This window comes from Chionomys nivalis, chromosome 10 (assembly GCF_950005125.1).
Source record: "Chionomys nivalis chromosome 10, mChiNiv1.1, whole genome shotgun sequence".
Taxonomy (NCBI): domain Eukaryota; kingdom Metazoa; phylum Chordata; class Mammalia; order Rodentia; family Cricetidae; genus Chionomys; species Chionomys nivalis.
The window spans coordinates 13,931,053-13,943,912 of NC_080095.1; the positions used below are offsets into that span (position 1 = coordinate 13,931,053).

The 12,860-nt window shown below is 51.5% G+C and overlaps 1 gene segment (V, D, J or C); it reads left to right on the plus strand.

Annotated features, from left to right (window-relative positions):
• The first annotated feature begins 263 nt into the window (after positions 1-263).
• Positions 264-12,364, plus strand: LOC130882976 (Ig mu chain C region-like). The segment is given in 7 exon segments: positions 264-306; positions 8,224-8,538; positions 8,649-8,987; positions 9,241-9,558; positions 9,667-9,999; positions 11,883-11,998; positions 12,111-12,364. Coding segments are annotated over 7 exon segments (1,449 nt in total).
• The last annotated feature ends 496 nt before the right edge of the window (positions 12,365-12,860 follow it).

Here is a 12,860-nt window from a genome sequence, read left to right on the forward strand (position 1 = left end):
GTCTCCTCAGGTAAGCTGGCTTTCTTTCTGCATCCTGCATTCTGAATCTGGGAAAGATATTCACAGATTTCCCCAAGTTGAGCCATCTGCAGACTCAGCATCCTGCAGATGTCTTTCTGTAAGGCTGGAGTCTTTGCTCCCAGGATAAGAGACAGTCAGAGGCCTCAGCCTGTGGGACAGTGGCAGCCATAGGAAATGTGGCTCGGGAGGAAGGATAGAGGTTTGTGTACACCCACTAGAGGGGCTTGTGACAGTGTGACTACTTTGATTACTGGGGCCAAGGAACCATGGTCACCGTCTCCTCAGGTGAGTCCTTCCAGACCCTCTTTTCTACTCAACTCAGACAGATTTTGTTGCATTTGTGGGGGAAATTGAGTATATCTGAGTTTCAGGTCATGAAAACTAGGGACAACCTGGGAGTCAGGAAGGGTCTTCATGGGCCCTGGCTGACACAGGCAATCACCTTCAGCTCCCAGATTTTACAGCCAGGGATCTATGGGGATCCCAGCCACTCTTGCCACTAGGGTCCCCTTATCCCCACTATCCTTGTCCCTCACTGGGCTCCGTCTGAGATAATATTGGGGCTGTTGTCAAGAGCCGTTTATTGTCTGGGATCTTATCATGTTTGTCACAATGTGACAACTGGTTTGCTTACTGGGGCCAAGGGACTCTGGTCACTGTCTCTTCAGGTGAGTCCTACCTTTTCCCGTTCTAAATGTACTTAGGGGGACTCTGAGCTATCCGGACCAAGACTCCCTATAACTGGGTGCTGAGATTTAATCCTTTTGCCCCCAAATTGAGACAGACGGGTCTGGGTGAGGGCTCTCTCCTGTGAGAGAGACGGGTCTGCGGTGATGTCAGGACTGAAGTGTGAGGAAGGGTCTGCCAGAACTTGCAGTCTGGGCAGGCTTCCATCTAGGATGTATCAGACTCTGGTGTGAATTAGAGGCTACCAGTTTATGGTGCCAAGTCCAGAGCCAGTGGTTATTTGGTTTCGCAGAGGTGAGGCTGGAACATCGGTCACTTTGAAAACTAAAGAGAGGTCCAGGGACGTTTGCCCAGGCAAGGATTGGAGTAGGGGACAATGACTTGAATGATTGATTTTTGTGGGGCACTGGGAGTCGACATAGTGCCTGAGTAGCCCCGGGGCCACTCTAGTCAGGCTCCGGGGGGTTTTTGTGTGGTATGGATGGAAATCTCACCATTGTGATTACTATGTTATGGAGTACTGGGGTCAAGGGACCCAAGTCACCGTCTCCTCAGGTAAGAATGGCCCTCTGGGCCTTCATTTTTAACCTTTGCCTATGAAGTTTTCTGAGCATTGCAGACTAGTCCTGGAGATTTATCCCTGAGGGAATATGGGTGGCTGGCTGGCGGAATGAAGCTGGGGACTCACTGCCTAGGAATTACAGAGCCTTTTGAATATTTCTAAACCTTTGAAAGACTATTAGGGAAGGTCCTGTCTGATGGAGACCCTGAATGATGGGGTAGGGGACTTGAGAGCCTCATTTGTGTGAGATGCTGAAATGATCCATGGCTAGAGGGATAGTTTGAGATGTGGTAGGAGGCATTCAGTTTTTGGAATCACAGGGTTTGCTGAGAAATGCGCTTCAGGACGGTGTCTGTGTGAACATTTGTACAGCGGCAGGCTGCTCAGTGCAGGGAGAGGAGCCGAGCACTTTCCTTAGGCTTGAGATATGTTCTGCCCTTGACTGTTTAAAACTTGCTTTGTTGGGAAAAGAACTGTCTGAGTGAGTAAATCAAGCAAGGATGGCAGCTAGCCTTGGTCTTAGAGATTCACAGTGGGCTCATCTCAGGAAGGTAGCCGGGGAGCCTACAGAAGTCCAGCGTTCCAAAGAAACACAGAAGTGTGCTAATGGAATATTAGAAGGTATCATTTTTATCCTTAAAATAGTTCCTGAGAAAAATAGCTAGAATACTACGACTTTATAATGTGGGAGATTTTTCAAGTATTCATTTTTTTAAATGTCCAAGTATCAAAAATTCTAGTCACTCAATTTGAAGTAATGTTTGTCTGTAATTGGCATTGCCGAAAGTTCAGCAGAGGAAGGGGGGATGAGGGTCTTTCATATCCTATTTAGAACTGACTTTTAATAATAATAAATTAAGTTTAAAATATTTTTAAATGAATTGAGCAAAGTTGAGTTGGAATCAAGATGGCTGACGGATCCAGGACACCTGCTGCAGCTCACAGGAAGCAGATCATGTGGCAAGGCTATTTTGGGAAGGAAAAACAAAGCCACTAGGTAAATTTCTAGCTGCGGTTTGAAGAAGTTTTGAAATGTTTTGCCCAGCCAGGCAGAACTGAAAGTCCAGACTGAGCAAAACAACACCTGGGTAATTTGCATTTCTAAAATAAGTTGGGAATTCAGCCGAAACTGGAAGGCCCTAACTTAGTAATCTTTCAGGTTTACCTTGTGAAGTTCTAGTTTTTACAAACTTAAATTTATCAACTTCTAAGGTGTATTCATTTTCAAAGTTAGACTGTGTAAGAAACTGAAGGGCTTTCATGCATTTAATTTTTAATGTATTTAGAAAACTTTTTGAAAATACTTAATTATTGTTCATTTTATCATTATCGTTGATCTCAACTCAGTTCTTTTTCCAATACCCAAAGCATTTACAGTGGCTTTGTTCATAATTTTTTTAAGTTAGTTGGTTTTGCCTTTATGATTAAGAAAGACTTTGACTTTCTGGTAAAGATGGCTCCTTTGGCTCCCTAAGTCTTTTTCAAGATCACTTCCTAAGTATTCATTTTAAGAGAAAGCATTTAAAAATGAATGCAGTTACCTAGAATAATTTCAGCTGAACATGCAGTTGGTGCCCGAGAGGACACTCGGTCAGATAGTGCAAAAGAAAGAAGGCATCTAAGTCAATCCACAAGAGACATGTTCTCTTTGAACTCCTTCTGGCCTGGCTTCTTGTTGAAGAACTGGCCGAAGGTCTGAGACTGGGCAGCTGCTGGGCAGACCTGGACCTTGGGTCTCCCAGGACCACCCAGACCTGGGAATGTACAGTTTTTGTGGCTTCTGCCACTCATTCACCTGGCTGCCTATGGACCAGCCAGTCTCGATGGCCTTGAAGTACCAATCCCACTCAAAGACCCTGGACCTCCCCGAGACCAGGCATCCGAAACGGTAAGCCAGAGGCAGCCATCATTGTGGCTGCTGCTCTTAAAGCTTTTGTTTGATGATTGTTTCTGCTTGAGAGGGATTTAGTCTTCAGTCACTGCTTTAGGAGGAGAAAGAAACATTTGTGTGTCTTTTGAGTGCTATTGTCTAGGTCACTTACATTTATCTTTTTTTACAAAAAAAAAAAACTGTAAAAGAAAAAGGTTATAGATTATGGGGCTCTGGTATTTTAAGGAAATCTTAGAAAAAGTTTATACGATCGTCTGGAATTATTTCAGTTAAGTGTGTTACTTGGGTTACTAGTGCTGTCTCTGCCTCAGTTACACGTGTGACTTTGAATTTTGGATCAATACTGCCTTGTCTTAAGCAATAGATAAAACGGATGCCCCAGTGGTTGTTAATGATGGTTTTAATCTAGAAGGAACTTAAAGTGGAAGCTAATTGAGACCCAGTAAGAAAGACCCAGGCTAATGCTGGGATTCTGGAGCAAAGGATGTTTTTGGTTTTCGTAGAAAACTTTACTACCTTCTTGATCTACATCTCAAGATGGTCTAATGAATTTGAAGTTGCCAGTAAGCATACTTCATGGTTGTTAAAGAACGGTGTGGAAGGACAGTGCTTTGAAGCTAAGGTCAGTGTGAAAGGACAGGAATCAGAGTGTGGATACTCAGAATGAAGGCTGGACAGAAATGAGAAAGAGATGACACAGCTGAGACCGACAGGTTGGCTGGGCTAAATCTCCTGGTCTCCAGAATCCCAGCCACAGTAAAGAGCTGTACAGAGAAGGCTGAACTAACAAAGCTGACTGAGCAGAATTCCATGAACAAGGTTGAGAACCCTGGTAAGCAAGGCTCTAGCAAACAAAGCTGGGCTGAGACAGATGACCTGAACTGGAAAAGGCTCAGCTTCTCTGAGCTCTTCTAAGATGTGCCAAGCTGAGGTGATCATTCTGGGGCAAGCAAGCAAAGCTGGACTGGATGAGCTGGAGTGAGATAGACTGTGCTGAGTTCAGATGAGCCAGGCTAGCTTAACTGAGATGAGTCAAACTGCACTGTGACTTAGCTGAGCTGGGGTGAGCTGAGCTGGGGTGAGCTGATCTGATCTGGGGGTGAGCCGAGCTGAGCTGGGAGCTGGAGTGAGGTGAGCTGGGGTGAGCTGGGGTGAGCTGGGGTGAGCAGAGCTGAGCTAGGGTGAGCTGGGGTGAGCTGAGCTGAGCTGGGGTGAGCTGAGCTGAGCTGGGGTGAGCTGGGGTGAGCTGAGCTGGGGTGAGCTGGGGTGAGCTGAGCTGAGCTGGGGTGAGCTGGGGTGAGCTGAGCTGAGCTGGGGTGAGCTGAGCTGAGCTGAGCTGGGGTGAACTGGGGTGAGCTGAGCTGGGGTAAACTGGGGTGAGCTGGGGTGAGCTGAGCTGAGCTGGGGTGAGCTGGGGTGAGCTGAGCTGAGCTGGGGTGAGCTGAGCTGAGCTGAGCTGGGGTGAGCTGGGGTGAACTGAGCTGAGCTGGGGTGAGCTGGGGTGAGCTGAGCTGAGTTGAGCTGGAGTGAGCTGAGCTGAGCTGGGGTGAGCTGAGCTGAGCTGGGGTGAACTGGGGTGAGCTGAGCTGAGCTGGGGTGAGCTGGGGTGAGCTGAGCTGGGGTGAGTTGAGCTGAGCTGAGCTGGGGTGAGCTGGGGTGAGCTGAGCTGAGCTGGGGTGAGCTGGGGTGAGCTGAGCTGGGGTGAGTTGAGCTGAGCTGAGCTGGGGTGAGCTGGGGTGAGCTCAGAGGAGCTGCAGTGAGCTGGGGTGAGCTGAGCTGGGGTGAACTGGGGTAAACTGAGCTTGGGTGAACTGGGGTGAACTGAGCTGGGGTGAGCTGGGATGAGCTGAGCTAAGCTGGGGTGAGCTGGGGTGAGCTGAGCTGGGGTGAGTTGAGCTGAGCTGAGCTGGGGTGAGCTGAGCTGAGCTGGGGTGAGCTGGGGTAAGCTGAGCTGGGCTGGGGTGAGCTGAGCTTGGGTGAGCTGAGCTGAGCTGAGCTGGGGTGAGCTGAGCTGAGCTGGGGTGAGCTGGGGTGAGCTGAGCTGGGCTGAGCTGGGGTGAGCTGGGGTGAGCTGAGCTGGGGTGAGCTGAGCTGAGCTGGGGTGAGCTGGGGTGAGCTGAGCTAAGCTGGGGTGAGCTGGGGTGAGCTGAGCTAAGCTGGGGTGAGCTGGGGTGAGCTGGGGTGAGCTGAGCTGGGGTGAGCTGAGCTGGGCTGGGGTGAGCTGGGGTGAGCTGAGCTGGGGTAAGCTGGGGTGAGCTGAGCTGAGCTGAGCTGGGGTGAGCTGGGGTGAACTGAGATGAGCTGGGGTGAGCTGAGTTGAGCTGGAGTGAGCTGAGCTGAGCTGGGGTGAGCTGAGCTGAGCTGGGCTGGGGTGAGCTGAGCTAAGCTGAGCTGAGCTGGGCTGGGGTGAGCTGGGGTGAGCTGAGCTAAGCTGAGCTGAGCTGGGGTGAGCTGAGCTGAGCTGAGCTGGGCTGGGGTGAGCTGAGCTGGGGTGAGCTGGGGTGAACTGGGGTGAGCTGAGCTAAGCTGGGGTGAGCGGGGTGAGCTGAGCTGGGGTGAACTGATCTGAGCTGAGCTGGGGTGAGCTGGGGTGAGCTGGGGTGAGCTGGGGTGAACTGAGCTGAGCTGGGGTGAGCTGAGCTGAGTTGAGCTGGAGTGAGCTGAGCTGAGCTGGGGTGAGCTGAGCTGAGCTGGGGTGAACTGGGGTGAGCTGTGGTGAGCTGGGATGAGCTGGGCTGGGGTGAGCTGAGGTGAGCTGAGCTTGGGTGAGCTGAGCTGGGGTGAGCTGGGGTGAGCTGAGCTGAGCTGGGGTGACCTGGGGTGAGCTGAGCTGAGCTGGGGTGAGCTGGGGTGAGCTGAGCTGAGCTGGGGTGAGCTGAGCTGAACTGGGGTGAGCTGGGGTGAGCTGAGCTGAGCTAGGGTGAGCTGGGGTGAGCTGAGCTGAGCTGGGGTGAGCTGAGATGAGCTGAGCTGAGCTGGAGTGAGCTGGGGTGAGCTGAGCTGAGCTGGGGTGAGCTGAGCTGAGCTGGGCTGGGGTGAGCTGAGCTGAGCTGGGCTGGGGTGAGCTGGGGTGAACTGGGGTGAGCTGACCTAAGCTGAGCTGAACTGGGGTGAGCTGAGCTGGGCTGGGTTGAGCTGGGGTGAGCTGAGCTGAGCTGGGCTGGGGTGAGCTGAGCTAAGCTGAGCTGAGCTGGGGTGAGCTGAGCTGAGCTGGGCTGGGGTGAGCTGAGCTGAGCTGAGCTGGAGTGAGCTGAGCTGAGCTGGGGTGAACTGAGCTGGGGTGAGCTGAGCTAGGGTGAACTGGGGTGAGTTGGGGTGAGCTGAGCTGAGCTGGGGTGAACTGGGGTAAACTGAGCTTGGGTGAACTGGGGTGAACTGAGCTGGGGTGAGCTGGGATGAGCTGAGCTGGTGTAAACTGGGGTGAGCTGAGCCGGGGTTAGCTGGGGTGAACTAGGGCGAGCTGGGGTGAGCTGAGCTGAACTGAGCTGAGCTGGGGTGAACTGGAGTGAGCTGAGGTGAACTGGGATGTACTGGGGTAAGTTGGGGTGAGCTGAACTGAGCTGGGGTGAGCTGAACTGAGCTGGGGTGAACTGGGGTGAGCTGAGCTGGGGTGAGCTGAGCTGAGGTGAACTGGGGTGAGCTGGGGTGAGCTCAGAGGAGCTGCGGTGAGCTGGGGTGAGCTGGGGTGAGCTGAGCTGGGGTGGGGTGAGCTGAGCTGGGGTGAGCTGAGCTGAGCTGGGGTGAGCTGAGCCGGGGTGAACTGAGGTGAGCTGGGGTGAGCTGAGCTGGGGTGAACTGGGGTGAGTTGGAGTGAGCTGGGGTGAGCTAGGCTAACTGAGTTGGCATAAATTGGGATTAGCAGGGTTTACGTGAGCTGGACTGGCTGAGTTAGCCTGGGTTGAGCTTAGTTGAAGAGGACTGAGCTTGACTAGGCTGGTTGAACTGGACTAGATTAGGCTGACTAGGGCTAAACTGATCAGCCAGGCTGGAATGAACTAAAATGAGCTCAGCCAGCTAAACTGGTATGGTAACCTGATCTGAGCTGGGATGAGGTGTGCTGGCCAACCTTAACCAGCCTAAGCTAAACTGGGCTGGGATGAGCTAGGCTTACCTTTGCCTGCATCAGCTTAACTAGGCTAGGCTGGGCTAGGCTGTAGTAGAATGAACTGAGCAGGGCTGAGCTGGGTTAACATAAACTAAACTGAACTTAGCTAGACTCAGGCTAGTTTAGTTAAGATAGCGTGAAGTGAGCTGGGGTGAGTTGGGGTGCACTGGGGTGAGCTGGGGTGAGCTGGGGTGTGCTGGGCCTGAAATAGTTTAGCTAGACTACGATGGCAGGTCTGGGATGGAAAGAGTAAAGCTGGATTGAATGAGTTTCACCAGGCCTGGACCAGCTTGGCTAAGATTTTGTTCTGGGTAGAATGTATGCCAAGGTGAAGTTTCAAGATGATTCCATGAGTTCCCCCATCATAACCCACCTTGCTCCTACCTGACACACCTTGTCTGCTTGGCTGGAGAGGTTTCAGAACAAGTAGCAATCTCCGATTTCTACTACCCCGTGAACCAAGCAATCTGCCCTCCCAGTGTGAGGATTCAGTTTTGTGCGGTGATATGAAGCCTGAGCCCCTCCTCCACCACCTCTACCTCCTGATGGGATTCCTATTATTATGGAATGAGAAGGCTTCTCTCAGCTGCTGTCTCAGAGGGAAGCAGGGCAGGGCAGGGCCAAGCCTACCTGAGAAGCTGGGAACTAGGATTGTCCCTGAGAAACGGGGTCAGGGTCCCTGGAGCTGGCTGGTGATGGCTGAAGGGCCAGATCCATCCACTCTAGGAGGCATCTCTCCATGTCCATGAAGGTTTCCAATGTTCCAGCCATGTTGGCTCCATAACCTTCAGTAGCTTTGTCCAGTAGGTCAGGTCCACTTACTACCATATCTAGCCCTGTCTGCCTTAAGAACACCAGCCACAGAGGCAGGGGAGTGTACAGATCTGACTGGCAGGGGACAAGAAGACAGACTCTTACTCCTCCATTTCTCTTTTTTTATCCCTCGCTGGTCCTCAGAGAGTAAATCCTCCCCAACTCTCTTCCCCCTCATCTCCTGCGAGAGCCCCCTGTCTGATGAGAATTTGGTGGCCATGGGCTGCCTGGCACGGGACTTCCTGCCCAGCTCCATTTCCTTCTCCTGGAACTACCAGAACAACTCTAAAATCAACCAGGGTGTCAGAACTTTCCCGACTATGAGGACAGGAAACAAGTATATAGCCACCTCGCAGGTCTTCCTGTCTCCCAAGAATGTCCTTGAGGGTTCAGATGAATACCTGGTCTGCAAAGCCCACCATGGTGACAACAACAATGATCTACGTGTGCCCATTCCAGGTAAGAACCAAGCTGTCCCGGGGGGGGCAGAGACCCAGGGCATGGCCCAGGGGGAGCAGAGGGCTGGGGCTTAGGCCAAGCTGAGCTCATACCTTGTCTTTTCACTCTAGTTGTCAAAGAGATAAATCCCAATGTAAGTGTGTTCATTCCACCACGGGATGCCTTCTATGGCCCTGCACCACGCAAGTCCAGACTCATCTGCGAGGCCTCCAACTTCAGTCCCAAACAAATCACAGTGTCCTGGCTACATGACGGGAAGCTTGTAAAGTCTGGCTTCACCACAGAGCCAGTGACTACTGAAGACAAAGGATCTGGACCCCGAACCTTCAAGGTCATAAGCACATTAACCATCACTGAAAGCGACTGGCTGAACCTGAATGTGTACTCGTGCCGTGTGGATCACAGGGGTCTCACCTTCTGGAAGAATGTGTCCTCCTCATGCGCTGCCAGTGAGTACCATGTTCTAAGCCCAGTGACTAGCCCTCCCAGATCAGGGCAACCCTCTTATAGGTATGGCTAATGCACCCTAACATGGCTCCTTGCTCCTTGAGCCTTGGCTTCAAGGGCCAAGACCGGTGTCTTCCCTTAAGCAGAGATTCAGAGGCTCAGTTAATCAATCAGTACTATTTAGGGGACAGAAACTAAATTTTTCTCTGACTTCACAACTAGACAGTCACTGACACAATCTTCTCTTGACTGCAGGTCCATCCACAGACATCCTAGCCTTCCCCATTCCCCCCTCCTTTGTTGACATCTTCATCAACAAGTCTGCCAAGCTGACCTGCCTAGTCACGAACCTGGCAACCTATGACACCCTGAATATCTCCTGGGCTTCCCAAAATGGTGAACCACTGGAAACCAAGACCACACTCACTGAAAGCCACCCCAATGGCACCTTCAGTGCCAGGGGTGTGGCCAATGTTTGTGTGGAAGACTGGGATAGCAGGAAGGAGTTTGTGTGCACCGTGACCCACAGGGACCTGCCTTCACCACAGAAGAAAGTTATCTCAAAGCCCAGTGGTAGGTATTTCCCCTTTCCTTCCCTTCTAGTACCAGTGCCCTTCCTCTATCTCATGGGGATGGCAGGTCCCCTTCCACCCTTATCCTCACCACTGTCTCTGCTTACAGAGGCGGCCAAGCACCCACCTGCTGTGTACCTGCTGCCACCAGCCCGCGAGCAACTGATCCTGAGAGAGTCAGCCACAGTCACCTGCCTAGTGAAAGGCTTCTCTCCTGCAGACATCTTTGTGCAGTGGCTTCAGAGGGGTCAACCCTTGTCCCCAGACAAGTATGTGACCAGTGCCCCAATGCCAGAACCACAGGCCCCAGACCGTTACTTCACCCACAGCATCCTGACCGTGACAGAGGAGGAATGGAACTCCGGGGAGACCTACACCTGTGTTGTAGGCCACGAGGCCCTGCCACACATGGTGACCGAGAGGACCGTGGACAAGTCCACTGGTAAACCTACACTGTACAATGTATCCCTGATCATGTCTGACACAGGCGGCACCTGTTACTGACCACGCTAGCCCCTTACCAGGCAGGCTCTGGGGGTCTAGTTGCTCTGTGTTTGCAAACTAACCATGTCAGAGTAAGATGTTGCATTTTATAAAAATTAGAAATAAAAAAAAAAATCCATCCAAAAGTCGCTGGTTTTGATTATGCAATGCTTTTGCCTGCTGGGGCAACAGCTATGTTGTGTTGTATTTGCCCTGCGTACATGTTGCAGACTTTCCTCTACCTTGACCATTCCTCTGCCTTGCCAGTTGCCTCCTTCTGTGTGAACTCAAAAGGATTTACAATAGACAGAGTGTAAGCATGCCATCCCTCCAGCTATTTCTAGATATATAGTTGGAAGCTTTGCTACCCTGTTGAGTTCAGGCACATGTACAGACACACACACACACACACACATACAGAGAGACATACATTTGCACACAGATATAGGCACACATGTGTAGACACATGCACAAATATGTATTCACTCATAAAAGTATACACAGATACACCCTCACACTCAAGAACACATGCATGCACATGAGCACATGCACACATACTTGCATGGGCACATACAAATACCTTCAGAAACATACAAATGGGCATGGACACAGAGCCACACACAGAAAGATACCAACACACACGGACATGTGTACACCAAAACAAAATATAGACAAATATAAACTGAACCACGTAGCACAAAGACATGCATGCACAGGCATGTACAGAAGCATGTAGCTAACTAAATGTCCATACTAGCAACTGCACAGGCATGGCACACAGTACACCTGGACTCTGACCAAGGCCATAATCTCCAGGGCTCAGGGCCCAGAGAGCCCACACTAGGCCGGGTCACTGAAGCTCTCGGGGAACTCAGTCTATGCTTAGGGGAGATAACTCCAAGCAAAGAACATGCCTTCCTGTCCCAGCACCATGGGACAGCCTTCTGACCACCTATGACAGATACAAGACTCTGTGCCCAGAGAGAGCACATGGTGTTCAAATCCGCCCAAAGGCAGAAAGTTGCCCTTGACTGTGCCTCCATTACTAGAACACCTCAGGAGATCAATGGGGCAGTGCCTGACCCACTCACAAATACCCTGGTCCCCGGTCCAGAATGCAGAAGACATAGCGCAATTGTCCAGAAGAAGCTGAGTCCCACCAGCATGGGTCATTGGAGTCCCTGTAAGGACCCAATAACACTGTCTCCTTGGGCCAGCATCCTGGAAATTCTTCATGTTCTTAATAATTTGGGGCCTGGGCTTTAGATATTCCAATAGACTCATCTTTACAGGGGTCAGAAACCCCAGTAAATGCCCTGGTCCCACTGTCTCCCTCGCTGTCTGTCTGTCTGTCTCTTGGCACCAAGACCCAGCACTGCTAGTAGGAGTAGGACAAGCCGCCCACAGGGACTCTGCTCAAAGAGGGGCATGAGGTGCTGAGTCTCTCAGGAAGTAAGGAAGGACAGCCTCAGGTTCCCCGTGCTCTTCTTCCCAAAGCCTGGAGACAGAACCTCACTCTAAATTTTCAGTCTAAGCAGTCCTGACGTTGCCACCCTCTCAGAGGAAGTCCAGAGCACACCAATGCCATTATGCCAGGGTTCCTGACTCTGCCTTCATCCCATGTCCGTGTGCTGTGCCTGCCTTGCTTGCCTCTGCTGCCCCAGTGCTCCCAGGATAAGGCCCCAAGTTGGTGCCTCCTTCACTTTGACCTATGCTGTGCCTCTGTCTAGCTTGAACTGTTAGGGGAACCAGTCTAAACTGGCTAAGACTCTCCAATCCTCAGGGAGTTGTTCAACCACCCCAAGGCTTGGCTTGACCCTCCCTCTGTGTGTCCCTTCACAGAGGGGGAGGTGAATGCCGAGGAGGAAGGCTTTGAGAACCTATGGACCACCGCCTCCACCTTCATCGTCCTCTTTCTCCTGAGTCTCTTCTACAGCACCACTGTCACGCTGTTCAAGGTAGTGTGGTTGTGGGGCTGAGTACACAGGGCAGGGAGCCACCAGTTCTCATTGCCCATACCTCTGCTCCCTAAAAATGGACAGCAATTTACACTGTCTCTGTCACCTGCAGGTGAAGTGACTCACAGCGCAGAAGGACATCAGAGACCAAGAAACCCTCCCACAAGGGCATTACCTCTGGGCCTGGGGCGGGACTGCCTGTAGGACTAGAAAACTTACTCCTATCTTTCTTGTATCATCCTCCGGCTTGGAGCTCTGAGGTGGACTTCTGGGTCAAGGACTTTGTCAACCTGTGCACCCTGAAGCAGGGTCTGGATCACATATGGCTGTACTGACTACAAATGTTGTTGGAAATAAATACCTTATCTTGTGAACTCAGTTTATTGTGAAGAAATTTGTTTTATTTTCAAACCTGTCCTGAAGTGTTGACATGGCAAGGATTGTCTGAAAGGAGTTCGAGAACTGGCAATGGAATGGTCTGGTGGGACTTAAGGGAGAAAGAGGGAAAGGACGGATGGAAAAGGGGAAGGAGGGAGGGAAAAAGAGAAAAGGAGTGAGCTCTGACAGCAATGGTAGCACTCTGTCTTATCCTCCCTGATGGAAGCAGGGCAGAGAAAATCCCATGCCTGATCTCCCCCAAAGCGTTCGAAATCTGGAAACTAGCCTCCAGTTTGGGTCTCTGTTCTGGAGCCCAGCCCACCATCTTGTACTGGTGCTGCTCCCAGCTATCACAATACTTGGGGTCTTATCCCAAAAGTTTGTGGTATGTTGGGTGTACCTTATGGGAGTTGACTGAGATACACAGGATGTTTGTACCTCTCCTGCAATGTGCCAGGCCCTGGAGATCAGTCAATAACTCAGA